Below are 25661 nucleotides of genomic sequence, written 5' to 3'. Positions count from 1 at the left end.
CGCTGAGGGCGCTAAGGCACCAGCCTGGCCGCTCCTGGCTGAGGAGACACCTCCCCGCCATCTTATCCACCCCCGCCGCCTACTCTACCCAGCATGCCCTGCGGGCAGCGCCTACGTGTCCCATGAGGCGCCGCGCCCGCCGGGAAGGGCGAGGTGGCGCCGGCGTCCGCCAGGGGGCGCCGCGGGGCGGGGCGCTCTCGGGGCGGGGCGGGCTTGGGCCGTTGCCGTGGTGATGCGGTAACGACTTCCCGGCGGCGACGATTGGCTGCGGGGCGCTGGGTATGTGGTGGCGTCAGGGCGGGCGCGAGTGACGTGCGGGGGTGGGGGGCAGCGGTGCGCCGGCGGCGGCGGGGGGAAGCGGGGCCGGGGCCGGGGCCGCCGCGGGAGGTGAGAGCGAGGCACCGGGGGGGCCCGGGGCTGTGGGGCGGGGGGCGCGAGTGTGGGGCGGGGGTGTGAGGGGTGTGGGATCCTGGGGTAAGCGGGGGGGGGGGTAGAGAGGGCCCAGGAGTGTGGGGTGGGGGTGGGGGGGTGGAGGCGAGGGGGGCAGGGGCACAGGGGAGGGGGCTGAGGGGAGGGGTGTGGGGGGGGCAGGGACACAGGGGTGGGGGCTGAGGGGAGGGGTGTGGGGGGGTCAGGGACACGGGGGTGGGGGCTGAGGGAGGGGTGTAGGGACACGGGGGTGGGGGCTGAGGGGATGGATGTGGGGGGGTGTCAGGGACACGGGGGTGGGGGCTGAGGGGATGGATGTGGGGGGTGTCAGGGACACGGGGGTGGGGGCTGAGGGGATGACTGTGAGGGGGGTCAGGGACACAGGGGTCTGGGACAGGATCTTGGGGAGTCTGGGGGTGGAGGTGTGGTGTGGGGGTTTTGGGGGTGGAATGGGATGGGGGGCGTGAGGCTGAGATGTGGGGGCACTGTGAGTGCATGGGGGGAAGAAGGTACAAAGCAGGGGCATGGGGCAGAAGGAGACAGCAGTAGGGGGCTGTGGTGTGGGATGGGGGACGGGGATGAGGGTTTGTGGGGGTAATGGGGAGCAGGGGGTGGAGGGTGAGGCCTGGGGCTCTGTGAGGGCGTAGGTTGGAGGAGGTGGGGCGTATGGTTCGTGGGAGCTTTCTGAGGATGTGGGGTGTATGGGGCGGAGAGCTCTGCTGACGTGGGTCTGAGGGCAGAGAAGACAGGGGTTTGGAGGGGGCTGGGAGGGCAGGGCATCTAAGGCTGGAAGATGATGGGGTTAGGGTACAGGAACTCGTTAGGGAAACTGAGGAAGACTGAGGATGGGGACATGGCCCAAACAGGGGATGCAGGGGGTTGGGGGGCACAGGAGGGCCATGGGAGGCAGAGGAGGAACTGGCCTGGGATTTTAAGATACTGGTGAGGGGCGCTGTCACAGTCTGAGGCTGGAAGGAGGAGAAGCAGGAGGCTTAGGATGGTCCTTTAGTGGTGTGTGGGGTGAAGGGTTCCTGGCGAGGAAGGATCTGAGAGCCCCGTGGGAACTCCAGCATTGCTAGGAGCCCTTGTCCAGGGCTAGGCTTTGCTGCAGGTGTCCTCTGCCCACGGTGCCTCACCCCACAGAGGACAGGTTGGCTTTGCAGTGACTGGAAAAGGGAGTTTGGAAGGGGAACTTGTGGCCGTGGAGGCAAAGAGAGACTGGGGGCTGTAGGTGGGAGATGTGGGATGCCTGGTTCTGGATCAGCAACGTGGGTTTGCAATTAGGCTGGGAGACCTATAATGATGCCATATGTCAAGGGAAAGCTGCTGCTGCTTTCCCTGAAGTCTCAGGTGAAAGGTGTTTACTTTTTCTGCCTCGCCTTTTACAGCTGTAAAGTGAGGGTAGTGCTACCTTTATTATACAGTGACTCTAAAGCGCTTGGGAGCTCTTTGCAGAGATCACATTGCTCCCTTGTGAGATGTGCTTCTCTGAGGTGAACTTCTGCAAGCTCTGTGCCTCAGCACCACCCAAGTGTTTTGGGCTGGAAGCGATGGCTAGCGCGCTGCAAATGCTCATAGCTGAATGCAAGAAGGTGGTAGCTGGTTTGCTAGCTGGGTTGGCTGTAACTCTTAATAAATTTGTGAAGTACTTGTAAAATCCTGGGTGAAAGGTAAAGGAGCACACAGAAGTAGGTGGCAGGATATTTAAATAAAATTCTTTGTCTTCTTTCCCCTCCTGTTTCCCTCCTTCACTTGATTCTACCAACCTGTTGCATTTTTTCCTTCCTTGTTGGCTAGCTCCAAGCTTTATTATTGTCACCTACAAGGACCGCGTCCTTATGTTGAACTGTTTCCCCCTAGGTGAGCTTTCACCTTCCCTTTTCGTGTGGTCAGAAGGGCTCTTGTCCTTGCCGTACTTCCAAGAGTTTATGTGGACCACCCCGCACTCAGATGATGTTTAACTGCTCTATTTGCTTGTGATCAGATGGACTCAAACCTATTCACAGAAACCGGTGATGTAAGGCTCAAAACGTGCTTATGAGCTAGGTATGTTTTAGTGTCTCTGGTTTATGGATGGAAAATCAAGGCACAGAGAAGCCAAGCAGCTGAAGATGCAGCTTGTCAGTGGAGCAGGAGAGAATACTAACCCCGCATAACAAACCCCATCTATGCTTTTCCTAAAGCGTCTGTCTATCATTGATTGTATTGTATCTAGAACCTGCATTGCCTCAAGCAGCCTCCCCGCATGACTTATCTGCTCGAGTCAGCTTTGGCAATCTTTCCTTTCGAACAGCTGTCCTGGGAGGCCTTGTGCATGCTAGTGAGCATAGCGCTCATGGGAAGGAATCGGTCTGCTGGGCCCATGTGTGTCGGGAGAGCCCCTGTGAAAGGGGCCGGGTGTTTTCTGTGGATGGGCAGTGGCGAGCGGACTTCTGACCAGCTGCAGGGTCCTGGCAGTGTGCGTGGTGCCTAATCCAGAGGGACCCAAGTACAGAAAGAGGATGCAGCTGTGGTCGCCCCTGCAGATCTGAGCACCTTGCTCCAAGAGAGGCCGGTCACAGCAGTGACCTCCCTCCGCGCCTCTGCTCCAGGAGAGGCTGGGCTGCTGTATGCCAGCCTCACCCTTTTCCCCAGGCATTTGGACTGCTGTCAGATGGCAGTGACTGCGGGTCATATTTGAATTTTGAACCAGTGACCCTGGTATGAAACAGTCCATGTCCCGTTTCTAGTTCCTGAGCCACTTTGCCCTCCTCTGGAGAGAGTTTCTTACAAAATCCCTTGCTCCTGTGTGGATTCCCCTTTCGCTTCTGATATGAATGTACTCCTGGCTGTGCTGAATTGAGTTTTCTCTGTGACTTATTATGCGTCAACTTAGAATAAGCTAGGGCGCTTTCAAGAGGGGTGTGCTGGCAGGTTCCTTCCGTGCCCTGCTGCACTGGTGCGAGTTCTGCCCTGTGCATGATGGTGATGGGACAAGTCCTGGCACTGAGCTGTGAGCAGGACAAGGTGAGCCAGTAATGTAGTTTTAATTCTGAGATCCTGGAGTGTGTGATGAGAGCAAGCACAGCGTGTGATTTGTGCGCTCTTTATGTGTGATTCATGCGCTCATTGACAATGTCAACATTACGCTTTGTTACCGAACCTGGGATGGGTTTTATTGCTGGTGGAGAAGAAAGCCTGCTCCTGATGTGCCGGTGGAGATGTAATGAGTTTATTATTGCTTCCTGTCAGGAAGGTTAACAGAAAACTTTGTCTTGGGCATTTAGAACAACTACTTTCTGTTTTGGGAGGGGAGATGAGAAACCTGCTGTAGCTATAACATTCTGCCTTGTAAGTGAATTGCTGTGTGTGGTTTTATGGCTGTCGCTAAAGCAGAGGGCTGGGCGTTGGACCCATGCTCCTCTGCTCGCTTGGTGACCTTCATGCAGATTTACCTGTGTGCAGAGTTGCTTGCATCTCAGCTTCCCTACCTGTACAATGAGGGTAATTGTTTCCTTCAAGGGCAACTGTGGTGGTTTGTTGTTGTTGTTGCCACCGCCGCCATTGTATATTACGGACTGTAAAGAGGAAGATACTCCACTGCAAGGGGCTTTAATTATGTCAGTGGATTTCATGCTCATGCCCTCCCCTGGATGTACCTGGGATTGCTCGACCACCTGGGAAATGCCATCTGCACTCGTGCTAGTAGGCAGTGCAGGAACACAAGGAGTCAAGGCCTCGGCTTCTGGAGCAGGGGATTTGCTTTCTCTTCTTGTCATGCTGCTCTGAGCAGCCGTAGCTCACGGTGTAACGTCAGACTGAGGAGGTGCAGGAGGTAATGCCACACTAGATGGGATTCGGCCTCTGCCCTGAAATTGCAAGCTTGCCTCGCTGAGCTGCCCTGTTCTTGGTCAGAGGCTGGTGATGCTGCATTTGTTTGCAAGCGCTCGGCTGCCCTGCACGTAGTCTCAGGTGGAAAGATGTAGCAATACGAAACAGGGCTTTTGCATTGATGTGGGAGGAGCAGCTAAGCCTGTGCAATGTCAGGGAGGGTATGTGGGTTCAAGTAGCATCATGTTCGCAACATCTTTGTTTAATATGTTAGTCCAGTTAGTCTGCATAACTGTGTCTAAAAATAGAACATATTTTCTCTAAGTCCTCTAGTTCAAAGTCTCATAAGCAGGGTGGTGGTGGTTGTTGTTGTTGTGTGTTTTTTTTTTCTTTTTTCCCCCCCTCCTGCACTGTTCTCTTACTGCTCTCCTGTGCTTGGAAATTAGTACAATGCTATTTGCAAAGTTATCAGGGAAATCAACAGGAGTGAATTCTCCGTCGAATCCTTAAGTTTCAACCACCCAAGAGGGAAGTTGATTAAAGTTGCAGTAACCTTCTTGCAGCCTCTTAAAGATGGAAGTATGTAAAGTAACCAAATGACTTTATGGCTATAATAGACCTTTTCAATGAGATCCATGCTTTAGCACCAACGCGACGCTTTGTCGTAAAAGTCCAGTGTAGTCAACCTCTAAATGCTGATAATACAAAATAAAGATGATGCTCTAATGAGGATTTCCCAGAGACCAGAGGCTGATCAGGGGGCGCAGACATCTCCTCTGGGACATCTGGAGGTAGCTCTGACTCACAATCTGTAAAAGCTGTGAAAGCCTCCAGAACACGGTTGTGATCGCATGCAGACTACGTCTGCCTGCCTTTCTGCGATACAAGGGGAGTTACCCCAGCATATGGTTTCAGCATGCTGTAGAGGGAGTGTGTGTTTAAATTTCAGAGCTGCAGCTGGATCCGTCCCAGTTCTTCAGCAGCATAAATATCTGGCCTTCAGCATAGCAGTGGAAATTCATGTTGTGTTCTCTTGCAGATTACTTCGGTTTTCAGCTCTCCATGCTGACATGGTAACTAAACGGTGGCTTTTACCAACAGGCAGACGGGGACAGCTGCTCCAGAGAGGTAACCCTTTCCTTTCACGTGCATGCGATCTACCAAAACACTTACCCTACTTATTTTTTAAACACTTGGGATAAGGGAGAGCATGTGAAGTGCAGCTTGCTTTTAGCAAGTTTTACTTGTGTCCACACACTTAGACTTTCTTAAATTTCTTAAATTAAATTCTATCCCTTGTTTTTGTTCACTTTCTGAATATAATCTTTACAGTGCTGCTTAGGAGTGTCCTCTAAGTATCACGGTCTAGTCCTGTTTCCCTAAGCAGATTGTTACCTTTTGAAGTATAGCAAATTAATTTTGGATTATTTCACTGTGATTTTACAACTGAAATTGCCTCTTCTAGACAGGGGGAGGGTGGTTGAGATAATGAACCGTACTTAGGTAAATAATTGTCTAACAATCTGGACACACAATCTGACAGCGATATCTATATAATCTATTATTATGTAACTGCCTAACACGGACAAAAGCTGACCGGGTTATTGCAGAGCTGAAACAGGGTTTTTGAGGACATGGTAAATATGTGCTCGGAGGACTGTTGTCCTACCATAAGCCTTTGAGGTGATGCTTGAAATTCTTCACTCTTTAACTGCAGTGTAGTCATATTGCAACCAAATGCTTCATGCAGCCTGCAACAGTGCTGTCGCTGTGTGTAGGGGGTTAATTTACTGTAGCCAGAACATGCATCTAAGGTGTTTGGCTGGACAGAGATGTGACTTTCTGTATAAAATGCGAGTCTCCTAAAGATTGTACAACTGTTCTGCTGTCTCTGTTCTGGCATTTGAAACATGAACTTCCAAGGATCTGTGCAGTGTGCAGAAAGGGTTTTGTAATGAGCCACATAAGGCTTTGTGGATCAGAAAAGCATTGTTGTGCAGAATTGCTTACTGATGTTAAGTGGTCTCCTTCTCTCTAGTGTATTGGCTGTTGACAAATTGGTGTTCTTGTACAGCACGTCTTGTGTTTTGGGGAATGTATCATCTGTGGCTCTTGAATTATGAACTGGAATCTGCAAACATTCTTAGAGACGGAGGGACTAGCACGACAAGCGATTCTGGGGTTCCTTCACGCAGTGGGAACATGCAAACAGTTTCAGTTCGGTGAGATGATGTTACAGTGCTGAGAGATCGTTTGCTGTCAGAAGCCCTGGCCTGGCATGTTCCTACTAGGAAGTTCTGGAGGAGTTGGTTCAGTTTGTGATTTGTACTGGCTCCCCTGCTTTTTAGCCGCAGATTTGTCAAGCTGTGCAGCTGGTTCCCCATAAGTACTGCAGAGCAACCTGCTTTTCTAAAGAAAAGTGTCACCATTCAAACATGTGCTGTTGGTTATTGTTGCAGTAATCTCTCAGACTCTGAGGAAGTCAGAGCAAGCAGAAGTGATTTTCATAGTGAGTATAAACAGGATTTTTCTGTAGAAGAACTAACTTTTTTTATTCTATACCATGAAACACGCTTACCTTACTTTGCCAAAGCAGGGTTCAGTGTAGAATGGTGCTAATATGAAGCCTTTTGGTCAAGGGGATTGCAAAATGCCTCCTCCTAAAATCATTTATTTTGAGATGCCATTCAGTGGAGCCCTGCTCAATTGCAAGAGGGGTACAGAGCAGAACTGTCTCAAGATATGCCACAGTTTCAAGATGACTTTTCGAAATGCTCTAAACTTCCCAACGGCAATCATAGTATCTGGAAAACCCTCTGTCCTTTAAGACCTAGCCAAGAGTTTTTGAACAGCCTGAGGTCATTTGGGTCAGGTCTTTCAAACTGGCTTTCTAAAGGGCTCCAAAGTGCACATGTGTATTGGGGTGCTTCCTGCAGCACGGGCACTAGAGGCAGCATGTGCTGTTGGTGTCCCAGGGATCCCCGTGCGTAGGTCCTGCTCGAAGGTGTGGGTTTTGCGGAGGCTGCGGTTTGGAGAGGAATCCTGACCGCGAGGAGGTGGGAGGATTAAAGCACAGGCCAGAAATCATGTTTCTCGTGGTGCTGGGTCAAGCTGGAGCACATCTTTCTGAGGCTCGTGGATAGCATCAGCCAGATAATGTCTGTGCTAGCAAAAAACATTGTCCTGATGCTGCATTGCCTGGTTTGCCCTGATCTGGGAACTGGAACCGTAAATAGCAAAAACTAGAACGTGCAAGTTGAACACTGTGATATAGATGTGGGATGGAGACAGGGAAATGGTCCGGGTGGTTTAAAAGGGCAGATGCGCCTTCCTACTTGAACTGACAGGGAAGCATTGTTTGGTAGTCTGTTAAGACAAACTTTATTCTGAAACCAACTACTGTTAATGAAGTTCTCATTAGGAAAAATTTGTGAGGCCCAAGAGGGGACAGGTGAGGCACATTCAAAATAAGCAGTGGTCAGTGCAGTCACCTCGGTGCTGGAAGCCTAAGTTCAAATCCTTATTCTGCCTGCCTTTTTAGAAACTTTTTTTTTTAAATGCAAGTCTCAATTTCATCTTAATGCAAATCTGGAGTATTTCTGAAAATGCCCAGACCCACTTTCCACTTTTAAGTTGATTGTATGGATTTCACTAAAGCTATTGGACCTTGAGAGCTGTTAACCACATGAGGGCTCACAGTCAGGCACTCCTGTGCAGCGAGTGTGTGGGTTCCCTTGTCCATGTGGGTAGGTGTTGTGTGACTTACGGACACTGGGCTCTTTGGAAGCTGACAGTGAGCATGGGCTTGAGGTTGGAGTTTGGGGGGGGGGGGTCTGCTGATCCCCCACTAGCTCGCTGTAAAAGAAAGCGGTAGTGTTATCAACATCTTTGTACCTCTGCTTCTCTTTCTGTAGACCAAAGACAAGAGTATTGTGAAAGCTGCTAATGCTTTGCTCGAGTGTTTTGGTTGCCAGAGGCTGAGGCGGAAATCCAAATGGTCAGGAGTGTATGCTGAGATCTTCTAATTGGCAGAGAGGTGTCTTGGCAGGATCACGCTGACAGACTCGCTGTTTGTATCGCTGTTGAAAACGTGGGGAAACTCTACTCTTCCAGTCGGCTTTTACTGTATGAATGTAGCCAAAAATAGTGAGGAAATATCATTCTCCTCCAGTTCCCTGAGAGCGTATTGAACTAGTTTGTATAATAAAGTTATTTTAACTCTCTCAGGAGTTTTCTATAAGGAGACAGATGCACTCAAGCTTGGATTTGCTTTTTTCTGCTCTGTGGTTGAAATGGAGATGAAGTGAACACAGTGATTTGTTCTAACAGTTTCAGTGTGTACGTTCCCAGGCCCTGCTGAATCATCTGAACTTGTGCCTGGGCATAATCAATCAGTGTCAGCTGTGTCCTGGGATCAGAGGTGAATGGCTAGTGCCCAGGATATTTTGCAAGGATCTACGAAGCTAGTAGCACTCTTCCGGAAAGTCCAAGAGAAAGCACAGGAAAACTTACAAGCTGGTAGACTTATGTCTGGTTAGCACATGGGATCTAAAATCCCAGATGCTGCGAAGAGGAGGAGGCTTGCTACTATTTTTTGTGGGTAGTTTCTGGGATCTTGGAGGACTGGCGGCCTAGCAAGAAGTCTTACTGGCCTGCTGGGCGTTTGATCCCAGGCAGCAGGCTGCATGCACGTGTTTACGATTTAGAGCTAGCTATGGATGCGTTGGCTTACTGCTGATAGAGCTGCAAACGCCGCTCATAGGAAACTTGTTTTTATTCTGCTGTTTTGGAACAGTCAGGGCTCCTGGGTTCCGTTTCCAACTTCTACCTTCCTCCATCACTTCCCTGTGGATCTGATGGCCCCATCTGAAGGAGGAGCGATGCTCACTGATGTCCCAGCGATGCTGAGGCTTCAGGAAGAACTAAGGCATATTCTGGCATGAGCAGTGATGCAGAAAGGCAGTGTTACTCGCTGCCACCCAGTCCTCCCGCAAATAAAGTGCTCTAACTCTTGCGTTTTGGTGACAGCTATCCTCTCAGCTTGTTCCACTTGCCACTTTCCTGGTTTTCCATTTAAATGGTGCTTTGAGCCTGAACACCTCACGCCTGCTGTCTGCCTCTGGTAATGTTGTTGCTGTTCCCGCGAGCTCCTCCCTCGGTCAGCCCTGTTCTATAATTACTGATGTTCCTGAAACCAGATCCTTCCACATGGCTTGCTCAGGTCTGTGAGGACAAGGAGTCTGTAAGCAAACAAGCACCTTGGAATAATGCGCAGCAGGACTTCAGGAGTTTTAGAAAGCATCCATTTATGGCAGGTTACTGAGTCCTCCGAGCTGCCAGCCTCCCCTTCCTTCAGGATTGTAAAAGAAAGGGTAATGGTTCCCAGAAGGCTTCTCTGGCGTTTCCAGAGAAGAAGCAAGAAAGTGAAAATTAGAACTTGTGGAGCAGCAGCTGAGGCCTGTACAGCCCTGCAGATATGTGCAGCACAAGTACAAAACGCTGTGCTGGGGCATTGGGTACGTATGGGGGGACAAAAGCGGGACAGAAGCCCATGGACAAAGTCCCCTGTTGAAGCTAATAATCTCTGCAGCCCTCGTGCGAGCTGCTTCGTGTCTCTCCCCCAGCAGCGTTGTGAAGGTTGTGCGCTAAGTTTGAAGTGCTGTTCCCAAAGCCCTGTTGCAGCTTCACAGCAGCCAGCCTAGAAGAGCTAGCCCAGGCCCTCCCGTTATCTCCAGAGCTTAGGAGGAAGTGAGAAGACAGCAGATTGCCTTTTTGACTTGCTGCCAGAAGTGGTTGGTCTGTATGCGGTGTGGAACAAGCAAAGCTGGCAAGCCAGGGAGCAGATGTTGTGTGGAGGTTGTCTGCCTTGCTGGAAGCAACACAGTGCTCTGCCTGCCTGCTCTGTCACTGGAAGAGCCTGCAGGCACCCCTGAGGACTGGGCGGGCAGGAGAGGAATATATTGCCTAAGATCATGAGACTGGTCAGGCAGCCCGTGCCATGCCCTGGCCTGATGTGGGGATGGTCCTTTCTCGTTGCTGGAATTAATGATCTTCTCAAATGGCACCACTTCTGGTCAGTTTCCAATGCTAAGACGCCCTGGTGGTGTCACCTTTCTGGTACCTGCTTGTTTCTTGGCTGTGGTCCTCGTTCCAGTGAGTCAGAAACACACACCCTCCTCCTGCCCCTGTATGCTAGGAGCTGCCCCGAGTTGACAGCAAAATACAAATATCGGTCAGCAATTTCCAGGAGGAGACTGGCCGGCTTGTTTGCTGAAAGTAATCCTGGAAACACTGCGTACAGGAATGTACAGAGGGGCAAGACTGTCACGAGCAGAGTGGCATGCTGGCCCCGGGGGCCGGAGAGGCAAGCTTTGCAGAGCATGACTGAACAGGTGTCAAAATCCATGACATGGGAGTAAACAATGACGTTGGGCACTAATGCGTTCCTCTGCATTTCCAAAACATGCTATCTCTGTTAGCTCATGCAGCGAGGAAAGGATCAGGAAGGAAGCAGTGTAAAACCTAATTTTTTATTTATTTATTTATTTTTGGACAAAGGAGGAAATGGAGGCATGGGAGTTGACAGGATTTGCTGAAGGTCATGAAGCAGGACTTCAGATAACTTACGGCTGCTCAGCTCTTCACTGCATGCCCTACTGTTACCCCTTTTCTAAGAGGGAGCTGCAGAGCCCAGCTCATTAGGGGCTAAAGAGGGTACAGAGTCCCTTTGCCAGAAAGCGGGGAAGATGTGTAGGGACAATTCGTGTTGAAGTGTTAACCTTCTCTTAGTGTGTGTGCCAACTCGAGATTTTGCAGCACCTCAAATGCTTGCTTGGAACCTCTGGAGCAAAGGATGTCTTCAGGTCCTGAAGCATGGATTGCGGGAGATGGACAACCCAGCAGAGACTTCAATTGCATGACATTTGTGGGTCTGAGAGTTGATTGCCCGAAGTCTGATTTGCTGCTGTTTCTGCAATACCTCTTGCTCTCCAGATAAACCCAGCAAGGGGGACAAGCAGCAAGTTCCAACATGGTGACCTGTTTTTTGGGACAGCATCAATTGTGGTGCAAAAAGAGAAGAATCCAGTGAGGTTTTGTAACTTTTTAACTTTTTTTTCCTCAGCGTCCAGGAAGCGGGCGAGTTAAACGTATGGTAGATGTGTGATTCATTTTTGGCAAGCCTGACTTCTCAGGGCAAGCAAGGGAATCTCCTGTACCTCTGTCACATGTTTCTGAGTAATTGCTAGCAACATGATAATAGCAGCTTAGGTGGCACCCTACTTAGTCAGCTTGGCTCGTCCTTTGTGAAAAGCAGATATAAGCGTGTCACAGAGCAGTGTTGGAGGGAAGGTCAAGGGACCTGAGTGCACTCGTGGCTGAGCGATGCCTTTGTGGACTTAGTCACCCGTGAGCGCTGTGGCAGGTGATGCTCTGGCTCTTCCTGGAGGAGGCACGCAGTAGCGTGTGGGCTTGCTCTGGAGTGATTCGTGTGTTTAGTTTACAGCAAGCAAGCACTGTCTCTGTTTGGGGATGCCAAGGAGCATATGCAATGTCCGAGCTGCATCTGGGCTCTGGAGGGACCTCGGCTTCTCCTTCTTTGCTGCCAAGTAGAGTTTAACTTGTCGCTATGCTACTCTTGGAAATAAGGACCTGCAAACAGGCTAAACTTCTACTGTGGCCGGACTTGATGTATGGACAAGATAACTGCAGCCTTTCAGGTGTCTGTTCACTTGTTTTTAAATGAATCAGCTTTTACAGGGTGGGGGAATTTGGGTGACAAAGCCCCCAGACATGGGCTGGCGTGTTGGGGCTCACCGTGCAACGTCTGAACAGATCCTTTAAGGGAAAAATCTGGCCCTGAGTGTCAGTGCTGGCCAGGGCCACACACTGGGAATGCTCTTCCTTGCTAGCTCTAGTGGCCGCTTGCAGTTTATTGCTGCGTGAAGCCTGCCTCACAGCCAAGACTTCTGAGTGCGGGAGGAAGCACATGGGAAGTAAGTGCTGCTGAGATCTCATTAGCTAATGAGGAGGCATGCTGCTCTTTCAAAAACAAAAATGGACATGTTTTCAGTGTTTGCCTGTCCTGTTTTTTGCACTTAGTTACCTTTCCTGTATTGCAGCATCTGCTTAGCTCTTCCTTGGCTTTTATTGGTAGTAGCTGATGTTTAGGAGGAGGAATAGAGACAGGTACTTTATCAACAGATACTGGAAACAGTGACACAACCCAAGGGGCTTCTGCAAATAATGGCTAAAAAGTTGTGATTAATTTTTTTTAATTGATTCAGTTCAGTTTTTGTGTGGATTCAGTATGTGCTGCATGCCAGAAAGCACTGATGTGCAGAGGGTTGAGTTCTCCTCTCACCCCTTCCAAAAGGATTCACTTCTGTTGATCCTGAATTTGGCTAATGCATTATTATTCATCCGGACAAAAGTTATTCAGAAGTGCTCCCATGGTAAATTGTTTTCCTTTCACGATTCCTGGTGCAGTAACTGAAGGAACCAGAGCTTTGAGTGGAGCAGCTTGGCAAGTTGCGTCCCTTAGGAGGTTTGGGCCTTTTTTGGCAGTTTGCTTTGCTTGGAAATCTCCATCTTCCAGGGAGGAATCTTGTGTTGTGACCCTCCAAAGTATGATGGAGACTTGGCTGGGAGCTGCCTCCAACTCCCATCTGTACAAATATATTAGAAACAAATGTATGCGCTCCTCGGGGGAGATGGGGGAGTCATCTCTCCACTCCGGTGAGCATACTGAGATTACTGCTTGCCTGAGCTCACCACTAGTGAAACTACACCTGTTTTAAAGATGAGCTTCTTCTAATTATGAGTACTTCCTTGCTCTTATTTTATAGCTGTCTGGCTGCCAGCGCCCTGATGTCTGTGTTGAAATGCACATCCCTTCTTGTGACACTTTGCTCAGCATGCAGTATTTTAATTCTGGTGAGAAACCCGGCTTCCCCGTCACATCATCGTGCCTCCCCTCCTACGCTTGGACCACAGGGAAGTGGGCACTTCCTCACTGGTTTGTCAGCTTCTGCTGTCTCTGAACTTAGCTTCAAGGTTTAAATGCTAATCAGCGGGGGAGAGTTTTAGGCCACAGTGTGTGAGCTGCAGGTTATTAAATGCTGGGATGGAGGCATGGATCTTGTTCAGCTCCAGGGAAGTATTGCCATTCGTTTCAGCGGGTCCATGCTTCACCTTGGGGCTGAAGATTTGTCTCTCTTTAATTTTGTCACAAGCCCCGGCATGCTGGGTGCTGTGTGTGTGTTCCACTAATGGCTGTTTTCTCCTCCTTCATGCGTATCTCTCTCTTTTTTTTTTTTCCTCTTTTTTTTCCCCCTGTTGTGCCACGTCCCTGCCCCCTTTCCCGCTCAGCCGACAGCACCGCCTGCTTCAGCCTGGCGTAGTTGCCCGCTCCTGGCTTTAGCAAAGAGAAACCTATTGCCCGTGCTGTTTGCAGCGTGGGAGCTAAAGGCAAGGTGCTGTGGCCAGCAGGCTTCTGCCCAAACCCCTGCCTCGCTCACCCCCCAGCTAACAAAGGGACCCTCCGACAGTTACAGGCAGGAGGGAGCGTGGTGTCTCATCCAGGGTTGCAGAAGTTCATCTGAACAGGGATTGAGGCAAGGGCAGAGCAAGTCACGAGATGCTTGCCCTTGGGCTTGTTCCCATCCTGCAGGAAGAGGAAGGGAAATAGGTTTGCCTGATTTCTCTGGAGAAGCTTAAGCAGGAATTCATGGCCTCCTGTCCTTGTTTCCATCCTCTCTTGCCATCGCTGCGCTGTGACAGCTGCTGAGTGGAAAAAGGGGGTGGGTGCGCCGGGCAGGAATGTGTCCTTCTCCCGGCAGCTTGAAGCCCTCACGCACCGTGCGACAGCGGGTGGCTGCTTTGGCAAGGGGAGGAGACCTAGTTATTCCTCCTCTTGCCCTGCCCGCTCAGGAGCTCAACACAGAGGCACCGAGCGGTTGGGAAGATCCCAGAGGCGAGAAGGACATCCTCAGCCGTCTGTGCGGCCAGCACTGTCTGCTGGGAAAACCTTGCCTGGGGCTGGGGTGCCAAGCAGAGCTGTTGGTAGGACAGATGCCCCCTTGTTCCCAGAGGGGACAGAAACCTGTGGGGTGCTCCAGCTTCCCCGGGCGCCCGGCTCGCAAGGGAAAGGAGGAGGGGGTGCACGCCATGGGGCGGCTGGGCTGGAGCAGAGAGGTGGCATGTCCCCTTTTGGTACTCGTCACTGTTTCTGTGTAATCCTGTGCAAACAGTTTCTGTCCCCAGACGCTCGCCTCTGCCCTTCTGGAGGGATCAGGCTGCTAGGAGGGGATCTCCCTGGTGCCTGGGACCCAGTAAAGCGTCCTGAAGGCTGGCGCAGGTGTTTGCTCTCTCCGTGCACTTCCCTTCTGCGCGTGCCAGAAGAATCCAAGGCTAAAAGAAATCAAATGAGCTGTTTTCGCCCGTTTTAATCAAGTCAGCGCTGGCATGTTCTTTATGCTGAACTTAATACTCTGGCTGAAAACCTTGCCGAAAGTAAGGCCCTGAAATCTCCGCACGCGGCGCGTTTTTACTGCCACGCCAGTGCCCCGAGCCCTGGAGGGGAGGGTGGAGGGTCTGCGCCTCTCCTTCGGCAGTGCAGGGCCCTGCCGAGCCGGCTCGCTCCGCACCGGGGTGCACGGGCACGGCCTGTGCTCTGCCTTTCATCCCTGCTGCCTGGCCTTTCATCTGCCGAATGCAGGGGGTGCGGGCTCCCTTGTGAAATTAATCCCTTTTCATTTCCCCCCCCCTCCCTCCATCTCTGTTGTTTGGAAAACAGGGGAGAGGGCTAAAGAAAAGGCAGGTGTGCAAACAGATCTCTGAGCTCCCCTCTGACCAGGCCCCCGTACTCTTGGCCTGCAAGATGATATTAAAACAATAAATTCGGAGCTTTCTGGTAAAAGCTTTTATCTCTCTGGCTCTCCAGCCCTTCTCGAAGGGTGGGATCTGAATCCCTGTTCTTCGGCGGAGGCCTGCCTTCCCATGGGGAACCTTAGCCGGAGCCTCAGCTCCAGCGTCGCTGTCTGGCTGCGTTTAGCCCTCTGCTTTCCCCCTCTCCCTCTTGGGCTGCATGTTCACCTCTAGACAAACTGAGCAGAGGTTTGGGTTGGTTTGATGGCTTTCAGGGCACGAGCTGCATGTCACAGACTCTAGCTGCCATCCCCAGAAATACACGGCACTGAGTAGACCACAGAGGCAGTTTGATGGTCTGAGGCTCCCAACTGTGCCCGTGCGCGTGTGCAGCCCGATTGCTGTGGCTGGAACAGCAGAGAGCAAAGCCAGGAGGGCCCAGGAGGTCACCCAGGCTGTCCCCGCGTCGTCGCTCCCTGCGTAAGCAAAGCACGGTGCTCGGGAAGGCTGAACCAGCGCCTTATGTGGTGCTAAAACTCATTTCTCACCCTCGCGCAGGAATTTGGCTGGTGCTGCATAGGCCTAAGCCCGAGTGGCCTGCGTGCAGGACGCGGCCAGGCTGGTGCTCTCTCTGGCTTGCAGGCAATGCTGTGCCTCCGCCAGCCCCAGCCCTGCGAGATGCCCTGGCTTACGGGGGGCGGCATGCCAGAAGCGCAGCTGGAGGAATGTGCTGGTGTTATTCCAACGGCAACGCACCGTGAAGCTGAGGAGGCTTCACAGAGGGCTACATCTGCACTGGGTTTAAAATAAGTGGCCTATGCTTACCTTTTCTGATGGATGCCAGAGACAAAGGAGAGCTAATAAGAAGCTGAATAAGGTGATGCTGGATGTATTTTCCACCATAGACTGATTTCTCCTGCCACAAACTTCCCCTGTTAAGTGCTGTTCTAGGCAAAAGTGTTTTCCTGGTGTTTGTGCATTCATTTATATGTAGCCTTTAAAAAGATTCAGCTCATTACGCTCCATCTCTAATGAATAGGTTTTCCTGCGTGTGTGCCATGTCCCACCGAGCGGGATGTGTGAGAGGAGGCCAAGGATAACACAGCCCTTGAATGGTCCCTCAGTGCTCTTGAGGAGGCACTAAAAGGGAGCGCTCTGCACTTGTTTCGGCACGCACGCCGCTCTGCCTGCTCCTGCTGTAAAGGAAAACAGGGCAATTATGCTTTTGAGTTGCCTGGAACGTACTTTTCCCAACTGCTTGAAATAGATCTGCGTATGGTCTTTTTCGCAAATCTAACTTTCCAGCGCAGAGGGGAAAAGCAAAGTGCTGTTGCCCCCAGGAAACCCAGGTTCTGGTGTGTTTACGTTCAACCTCCTATTTGCTAGTTTTGTGCGTTGCCTTGGTATCGTCCGCTGCTTGCTTGATCTTGCCGGGAACTCTGACCTTGCTCTGCGCCGAGGGCTCTCCAGCAAGCTGAAGGAGCTGACTGCGGCTCAAGTCCAAAATGCTGGGGCTGGGGTTCTGCCGAGGGAGGGGAAACGGGACCAGGGAGTCGCGGGTCACTGCCGGCCCCAGCAAAAGCCTCCCGGAAATTGCAGCAAGCCCCGTACCCTAACGTGGGCTTGGGCATGAGCAGCAGAACATGATTCTATGCCAGCAATGTGTAGGTTTTGTCCTCAGCAGCTGGTGATGGGATCGAGCAATGGGACGAGATCCTTTTTGAGCCGTCCCAACCCTTCCCCAGCAGTGGAAGGTGTCAGTGGCCAGGCGAGCGCCTGCCCGAGGTGCTGGGGAGGCTGCTCCCCTGCCTGCAGAAAGCGTGCCCTTGCGGAGTGGTCGTGCTCGAGCCGTCGCTCCGATCGTCTCCTCGCAGAGCCCCGCTGCGGGGTCTGCGCTGGTCGCGGTGTAGGCGATGCGTCATCAGTGCTTGCACTTTCTGTGGGCTGTTTAGGATGGACTAATACAAACAAGGAGAGGAAGCGTGAGCGGGGAGGACGGGGCAGTTGCTGGTCCTCCCACAGGAAACGCGGGATTAAGACACTAGCTGGATTGTACAGCCTGTCGCGATCACGCTGCTGGACCCCGTGGCTCAGCCTGGCCCGGCAGCTGTGCAGAGCAACAGGAACATGTTTCACTGAGTGGCTTTTGGCAGAGGAACCGGGGCCAGTTACAACATGATGAATAAAAATAAACACAGACGCTGCAACTGGGAGCGCTGTTAACTGGAAGGAGCATGAACGCCGAGGAGCACGGGGGCTGGCAGGAAGTGATGGGTCTCGCAGCTAGTTTGCGCGAGGGCCTGGGGCTTTCAGCCACCGTGCGCTGCTGCGCTGAGTCTGGCTCTCCCGGCACCTCCTCGCCGCAGGCTTGGAGCCCCTGAGCCCTCGCTCTCCTCCTGCCGTCATCCGTGAGTCCGAGCTCGGCCTTGGGTAGGTGGGGATGGAGGGTGAAGCTGTTGGTGCCCTAATCTTTCCTGGGGCACTGCACCAGTCATGCTTTGGCAGTCAGTCCCTTTTTGCTGACCATAGCGGGTAAACGCAGCCTCTGCGTCAGAGGCGGATGCGTGAAGTTAAGCGGTTGAACGCAGCTCCTCGTGTTTCGGGTGCCGGGCTCCCTGTCCCGTTGCTGACTCTTCGCCTGGCCTTGGGCAAGGTTTGGGATGCGGCTTCCCTGCTTCTAACGCAGTGCTGGTGGTGCCAGCTCTCCCTCGTGCGCCAGAGGCCTTGGGGAGACACTGGGGTGCCTGGAGTGACGATGGTCCTGCGTTCGCCTTCAGCCAAAGCCTTCCCCACGTGCAGCCTGCGAAGTTTGGAAACAGCAGCGCGTTGGCTCTGCCAAACGCCCAGCCTGGGGTACTGTCGTGACTTCCCGGGACTTTATCGTTACCAGCGCGGGGGCGTTGCTCAGGGCAGTGCTTCTGCTGTGGGGGGCACGGTTCCTGCAAGCGGGGAACCTGCTCCCACAGCTCTCTGGGCTGGTCTGTAGTCTGGGCTCTATGCTGGGGTTTAAACATGATCCCGGAGAGGTTTTGCTTACTGCAAATCAAGTCCTGCAGAGAGTTTATACCAGAGAGTGAAGTGATCTTTCTCCCTGAATAAGGAGGAAAAAAAGAGCAGGGCTAGAATGGTTAGGCACTGCTCTGCCCTCCTCGCTGCTGCGGCCAGAGTATTTCCGTGGGGCATTCAGAGCTGACCCCGTGTGTCTTCTCTCTTTCCCGCAGGCTAGCAGGAACAGCCTGGTAGGGTCCATCTTGGATAGACGCGGATGATGCCAGAGCTATGAGAGGGATTGCAGTCTTGGCACTGAGGGGTGATCAATTATGGAACAACTACAGGAGGAAGTACCTGAGGTCAGGGAAGAGGAGGAGGAAGAGGAAGAGGCAGTGATGGTGGCAAGTGGAGCCTCAGACCCAAGTGGAGGACCAGACAGCTCGCTGCCTTCAAGCAGCTACACAGGTGAGTGGCAAGGCCCAGCTGGGCCCCATGGGTCTGCCAGGGTGTGCGGCGGGTGACGGGGCAGCTTCACCAAGAGGGACCGGCTGCAGTGGTAGCCACTGCCTGAGTGCAGACACCAGTAGGCAGGAGCAAATCCCTCCTCCTGCCATAGCTAACTTCCAGCTATGAAGGAACCACTGCAGGAGCTCATCTTCCCTGGGAGCATCAGGTGCTGGCTGCAGCCATGTCCTCTGGGCAGCGTGTTCAGCTGCAAAAGACAGAGGATCTGCATGTGAATGGAGTATAGCTTGTTTTAATCTCTTCCCTTCTGTGAAATAATTCATGAAGAGCCAAGTTATGGGGAGGCTTATTTCTTCCTCTGCAGTGAGAAGGTGACTCACTGCACAGCCATTGGTGAAGGGTTGGGAGATAGAACTGGAAAGGACAGGCGGGTGATGTTATGTCCCTGATCGTGTGTGTCAGAGGGGGAAGGATTCCCAGGGTGCCTGAGAACGTTTCCCTGGCCAGCTTCGTTAAGTCTGATTGTAGGGGCTGAGAGAGGAAGTTTTGTTGCTGCTGAAGAGCCTCCTCCAGAGCCCTGGGCATTCCAGCTCGGCAGCTCTGTGCCAGAGGCCTGCCAACTGGGGATCATAAAATTTGCTGATTGGATTTCACTGCCAAAACACCAAAAGGAAGAAATCGACATTGATGTGCAGTCTCTTAGCTGCTGGGAGCACTCTTGGCTCTGTGCATGGCATCAGCCTGTAGCCAGCGCCTAATCTCAGGAGTTAACTGTCCAAATGAAACACCAGTGACAGACTGGGACGGTGCTGGAAGTTCCTTGTCAGCCCTACTGTTGGAGGAGTCAGATGCAACTCTGTGCGTGTGGCTGCTACCCAAAAGGACATGTCTCTTTTCATGTTTGCAGACCTTTCGCAGAGCTCCTCTCCCTCCCTGTCGGACCAACTGCAGATGGGCTGCGAGGAGGCGGCCTCAGGAACGCTGAATGTGGAGTGCAGGGTCTGCGGAGACAAAGCCTCGGGGTTTCACTACGGTGTGCATGCCTGCGAGGGCTGCAAGGTAGGCTTGCCCTGGGAAGCATTTGGTTCAGCAATGCAAAGCAGAGGTTAAACTCCAGGGGACACAACTCCTTTTCGGGCAAGTAGGTCTACAGCAAAGCAGGGATGCAGAGTTAAGTGGCTGTAAAAAAAAAAAAACATTTGCAACCTGACCTGAGAGCGTGCAAAATACAGACAGGCACACAAATACTGTCCTGGAGGAGGAAGCTGAGATGCTTGTAGCCAGAATCTTACACCGTTGTGCTTTACTTTGTAAGGCAAATCCTTCTATGCCCATGAGGATCCTGGCTTTGCTTTTAAAGATGCTTTCTGGTCATTCTGTGCTGCAGATCAGCAGTGAGCTGTGTGTTTATCCCCCTGGGATAGCTGCCTGCCACTTGGATGTGTCTCTGAAATTCTTTTCCCCACAGCAGATGCCAGCAGGGCTGTGTTAGCCGGCCCCAGTCCTGCCAGACATTCCTGCAGGCTGGGGCAGACCTGGTGCCTGGAGCTTGTTCCTCCATCCCTCCCTGCTGGATATGTGCAGTATCACACACGCAGTTCTCCAGCGCTGGACCCAGGGGCCCCAATTCCTCCTCTGCAGCCCCCTTCTCCCACTGCATGAGCTCTCCTTGTGATAGAGGCTCTACTTGTGACAAGATACTGAGCAGAGGATGAGAGGGCCCTGCCCCACCATCTCTCCTTCCTCCCCACCCAACTAAACCTCCACGAGGCTCCCGCGGGTAATAAGTCAGTGAGGTCTTGAACCACAAGTGCTAACACTGCTGTTCCCTTGTCTCCCTGCCTCGTGTCCGGCTCTGTGCCGCCTTCCTGCAGGGTTTCTTCCGCCGGACAATCCGCATGAAGCTGGAGTATGAGAAGTGTGAGCGGAGCTGCAAGATTCAGAAGAAGAACCGGAACAAATGCCAGTATTGCCGCTTCCAGAAATGCCTCTCACTGGGCATGTCACATAATGGTGAGTGTCCACAGATCCGGCCAGCTAAGTGCCATATGCCAGTGGGCCATCTACCATGTCAGCCTAGAGCAGAGCAGCACTTGCTCTGAAGGATTCAGATGGAGGATGCTGTATGCAGCTTGCTTTATCCCTTATCTCTGCTCTTGCTGAGGAATCATGTTCTTTCAAACTCGGTGCTTTGGACCTTTGACTCTTCAACTCTTTCTTCCATACCAGAGTGGGCCCGTTCTCTTGCAAGGACGTGTCTCATTCACTGGCTATGAAGCTGAGTGTTTTATTGCCACTGGTTCCCGCCTTGCAGGCTGGCTCTAGGCCCATGGCTTCCCCTTATGGGTAGACCCAGCAGGAACTAGACACATAGATTGCTCTTCTGTCCTGCAGTTTTTTAACTTTAGGCGTAACCATCTTGTTCCTGGCCTAGCCAATATGTTTATCTGAGAAGCAGGGCTTGTGAGAGAACCCAAATGAGTGGTGATGAGAGCTTTAGTGTGAGGCTGTGTTGGCAAGGGTAGCAATAATGGCTGGTCTGTAAAGGTGGAGCAATTGCAGCCCTGGAGAGGCACTGTGTAGCGTAGTTGCAGGTGTTCACCAACAGACCTATGTCTGTGGTGGCAGAGCAGACCTCTGCCTCCCTGGAGGTGTCTCCTGGGGTCCTTCCAGGTCTCCCTGACTGACTGGTTTTGATGCCTCGCAGCGATCCGCTTTGGCCGCATGCCAGAGGCAGAGAAGAGGAAGCTGGTGGCAGGGCTGACGGCGAGTGAGATCAGCTGCCAGAACCCGCAGGTGGCTGACCTGAAAGCTTTCTCCAAGCACATCTACAACGCCTACCTGAAAAACTTCAACATGACCAAAAAGAAGGCGAGGGGTATCTTGACCGGGAAGGCCAGCAGCACCCCAGTAAGTTCCCTACCTGGGGCAGGCAGGGCTGGCCGCGACCAACGCGGGGGGCTATTTTCTTGGAGATGCTCAGTGTTTCTGTCCTGCTGTAACTACTTCACATGCACCAGTTGCCAGCTGCAGCCAGAAGGGCTGTACAAGTCCTGCCCCTTGCTGGGAAAATTCACATCGCCCTGCTGACTTCTGCTGTTGTATGTGGGCGTAGATTGCTTGGGTATTGTCAGCCCCAGTGGGGAGAGGACGGCAAAGGTACAAGAGGGGCGGTGAGACAAACGCGTGTGTCCTTGGTAGAGCTGGTAACTCGAGTTCCCGTGGCTGGTTTCTAACAGCTCGTTTCTCTTTCAAGCAGCCTTTTGTGATCCATGACATAGACACCTTGTGGCAGGCAGAAAAGGGGCTGGTCTGGAAACAGCTAGTGAACGGGATTCCCCCCTACAAGGAGATTGGGGTCCACGTCTTCTACCGCTGCCAGTGCACCTCGGTGGAGACTGTGCGGGAGCTCACCGAGTTCGCCAAGAGCATCCCCAGCTTTGTAGGCCTCTACTTGAATGACCAAGTGACTCTGCTCAAGTACGGGGTGCATGAGGCCATCTTTGCAATGCTGGCCTCTATCATGAACAAGGATGGCCTGTTGGTGGCCAACGGGAATGGGTTCGTGACCCGTGAGTTCCTGCGTAGCCTGCGCAAGCCTTTCAATGAGATCATGGAGCCCAAATTTGAGTTTGCTGTGAAGTTCAATGCTCTGGAGCTGGATGATAGTGACCTGTCTCTGTTTGTGGCTGCCATTATCCTGTGCGGAGGTGAGTGGGTGCTCTCAGCTGTGTGAGTGTCAGGAAAAGTCCTTCCTCACTTAGAGAGGTTTGGGGCTGGGGTGGCTGGTCTGCAGCTGACCCTGTGGTTCAGCAGGCAATTTACTGTCCAAGATGAGGCCAGGAGTATCTTAGGGGGATGAGAGAAGGTCTGAACAGTTTGAAACCAAAGCTTCACTGTGGTGGTGACACCTAGCAGGCTTGGACCAAGAATGAGGAGCATAGAGTTGGCATCCCCTTCCTTATATACTGCTGTGGGATGTGTTGTCCAAGGACAAACTTTTCCCCCCTTATCCAGTTGACCAGCTTGCAGTGATGGTGGGTGGGTTACAGTCCCCGTCTCTGTTTCCCCGGGAGCAGCACGTGCTTCAGAGGGCTACGCCAAAACACCACGGCTACCTTGCCTCTCCCATCCCACAGACCGCCCTGGCCTGATGAACGTGAAGCAGGTGGAGGAGATACAAGACAACATCCTCCGAGCGCTGGAGTTTCACCTGCAGACCAACCACCCGGACGCTCAGTACCTCTTCCCCAAGCTGCTGCAGAAGATGGCCGACCTGCGGCAACTGGTGACAGAGCACGCCCAGCTGGTGCAGAAGATCAAGAAGACAGAGACGGAGACATCTCTACATCCACTTCTGCAGGAGATCTACAAGGACATGTACTAAGGACCTGTTATTTATGAGAGAGAGAAGCCATGGATTCCCAGCAAGACTCTTTGTACAAAAACAAAGAAAACCCTTCCCCATGTCTTCCGTTTCTTCTACTGGAAACTTTTTTCTACGTGTTGCTGACGTACGGTACAGAGGGCAAGACGCCATGAGATTTTGCAGCCACCACCTGGTAGGCCCAGGCTTCCTTTAACACACACTAACAAATTTACAAAGGCAAATCATAAGCTACTATTTCCGTTACTGTAGCCCTGCTCTTCATTGCCCCTGGAGCAGCCAGCTGGTTTACATGCCAAGGATGGTGGGGATCCTGCAGCAGCTTGGGAATGACAGGGGGATGCTCCAGTTTTTAGGAGACCAGAGTGAGGTGCAGTTATCCGGCAGGGCCAGCAACAGCACTTAGGGCGTGTCTTTATTTTCTTTTTGTATTGCACTCCGAAGACTTAGTCCTGAGCCTTGAAGTCTAGGACAGTGTAATGAAAGGAAATTTCTCTCTTTTGCAAAGAAAAGGGAAAGTATTTGAAGACGGGTACAGCTGTTCTAGGAGAAGAGACCTTCAGCTGCAGTCCCCCCTCGCTGTACAGCATATTCGTGTCTCCAGTAAGAATCGTGTGATCTCTGCCTTCCACGAGCGACGTGCGGGAGCCCTCGTCGGTGCGCAAGCACGCACTGCGTGGCCCTTGGTCCTGGTGCGCCCGTTTCAGAGGGAGTCTGCCCTTGGCACCTCCCCAGCGTAACAGAGGGCGGGATGGGAGGGAAAGGGTTTGGCAGAAGCCAAAATCTGTTTGCTTCCAGTATCTGCCCCAGGCCGTTCTGAGCAGATGTGAGCTGCCCAAAGGCCTGAGGTCTGTGCGGGGCCTGGGGCAGGGCAAGGGTGGGGGATTAGATGTCAGAGGCTGCAGTTTTTCTTGCAACTGCAGTTTTCCCTTCCCAAGCCAGGGCTCCTGGGGTTTGGCAGCACAGTCAGCGGCGTGGTCAGAAGAGGCTCCCTGGCAGCGTGGGGCGATGGGCTGGTGCTGCCCTGCCTGGTACTGCCAGAGCAAGCAAAAGCCTTCCAGCAACAGCAGCATGAAGGGGCTGCTCTTTGCCTCGGAGAGCCGTGGCCAGCTCACGCTGGCCCTAGGCAGAGCCCTTGATGTTGAAAAGGCTTTTGCTGGGCCCTCAGAAGCGCTTGCTCCCAGGCTGGGGACCTGCTGCCCCAGGGCACGGTCACCTCTCCCTGCAGCAGCTGGGGCTGAGCCCTGGGCCACGGAGCACGTGGCAGCCCGGGCTCGGGGGGTGCCGCAGGAGAATTTAGCTCTGGCAATCCCACGCTTTCCGGGCTGGCGCGCCAGCAGAGCAGCCCCGCAAGAGGTGAGCGGTAGCGTCGGGGAGAGCGGCAGCCCCGGATTGCTGCAGGCCAGCCTGGTCTTGCTCTCAGCTTTCTGCATGGCCTTCGACTCATCTGTTAACTGCCCTGCCTCAGTTTCCCCATCTGTAAAAGGGAGCTGGATTGTCACCTGCCCTCCCCCTTAAAGTGTCAACGTGAGGATTAATTCGAGCATTGGTTGCAAAGAGCTGTAAAACGTAGTATGAAAGCCAAGGATTTATAAATAGGGAGAGAGGGGGTGGGACGGCCACAATAAACCGGCCAGTAGAGCCCGGCGGGGGGAAGCGGCCGGACTTGCCGTGCCCCCGCTCCGACCGCCCACGTGCCGCGGCGGTGCCGAGGCTTCGGGGTCTGCCTAAACCCAGCGCAGTGCTGGGACTTTACCTCGCCACTTTAGCAGCAGTAGTGAAAGGCCCTCAGTGCTGCAGGCACCTGGACGGGGAGCCCAGCGCCGGGGGTCCGCGTCGCCCTTGCTCTCGGAGGGAAGACGGACCCGGGAACGGGCCGAGTCCCCTCCCCGGCTGGCAGCACTTACCCACCTACTGCTTGTGGTCCTGTGTGTCCCGAGCAGCCTTATTAAAATACTGATAATCCCCAGGGGGCTCGTGGGATTTAATTAGTCATTTTGATTTTATTTTTCGTCCTCCTCAGGGTAATGGATTATCCCTGGTGCAATAATTCCTTTAAAACCCAAAGGGGAAGAGTGCTCTGCTTCCCCTCCTGTTTTACAGGACTGACTGCTCCCCCCGCCCGGCATTCCCAAAACCTGCCCCGCAGGCAGAGCGCCTCTGCAGCACCCTGCTGCCGGCCCCGCGCCGGGACCTCGGGGACGCCGGGCCGTGGCTCCGGGCTCGCCTGCGCGGTGCGGGCGGCATATCCGAGCGCCGCACTGTGCTCCTCCCGTGCCTCTCTGTGCCTCTGCCCCGAACAGCCCCTTCCCCTTCCCTACCTCGCAGGGGTGTTGGGAGGCCCTCTACAAATTAACATTTCTAAAGCACTTTGAAGTCCTCTGGTGGAAGGAAGCGGAGATGGGTGCGTGCTGGACCGAGTCATGGATTTGTCCTTTCCCGAGCCCCCGGCGGCCCCTGCGCAGCACTGTCCCTGGGCCCCTCGCCCCGGGGCCGCAGGACTCGGGTTTTTGTCGCCTGAGGAACTTTTTGCTCTTCCCCCAGCTCCCGACAGTGTAACAGTCCTCAAACTGAAATGTATATTTTTGCTAGAAGTACAAACCTCCAAGTGTTTTTAATAATATAAATAAATAGCGTCCACAGACTGACTTGACTTTAAATAAATCTGAACTAAATATTTAAGAACCTTTTAGCGCTCTCCCAGCTTTTCTTT

At 52.9% G+C, this 25661-nt stretch overlaps 1 protein-coding gene across 10 annotated transcripts; it reads left to right on the top strand.

The window, feature by feature from the left end:
* The first annotated feature begins 312 nt into the window (after positions 1–312).
* On the top strand, positions 313–25638 carry PPARD (peroxisome proliferator activated receptor delta). Of its 10 annotated transcripts, none has more exons than XM_068918204.1 (9): positions 313–387; positions 5279–5367; positions 13086–13173; positions 18327–18561; positions 19469–19620; positions 20436–20574; positions 21269–21471; positions 21818–22271; positions 22701–25638. In XM_068918204.1, the coding sequence occupies exons 4-9, from the start codon at positions 18426–18428 to the stop codon at positions 22946–22948; spliced, it is 1332 nt and encodes a 443-aa protein (XP_068774305.1). In that variant the 5' UTR covers positions 313–387; positions 5279–5367; positions 13086–13173; positions 18327–18425; the 3' UTR covers positions 22949–25638. The 10 variants fall into 10 exon arrangements, with proteins under 10 accessions (XP_068774305.1, XP_068774307.1, XP_068774309.1 ...); XM_068918206.1 differs by having other exon boundaries at positions 13086–13255; XM_068918208.1 differs by lacking the exon at positions 13086–13173 and having other exon boundaries at positions 21821–22271.
* The last annotated feature ends 23 nt before the right edge of the window (positions 25639–25661 follow it).

The sequence above is a fragment of the Struthio camelus genome, chromosome 24, assembly GCF_040807025.1.
Source record: "Struthio camelus isolate bStrCam1 chromosome 24, bStrCam1.hap1, whole genome shotgun sequence".
Taxonomy (NCBI): domain Eukaryota; kingdom Metazoa; phylum Chordata; class Aves; order Struthioniformes; family Struthionidae; genus Struthio; species Struthio camelus.
This window is presented reverse-complemented; position numbering and strand designations above follow the sequence as displayed.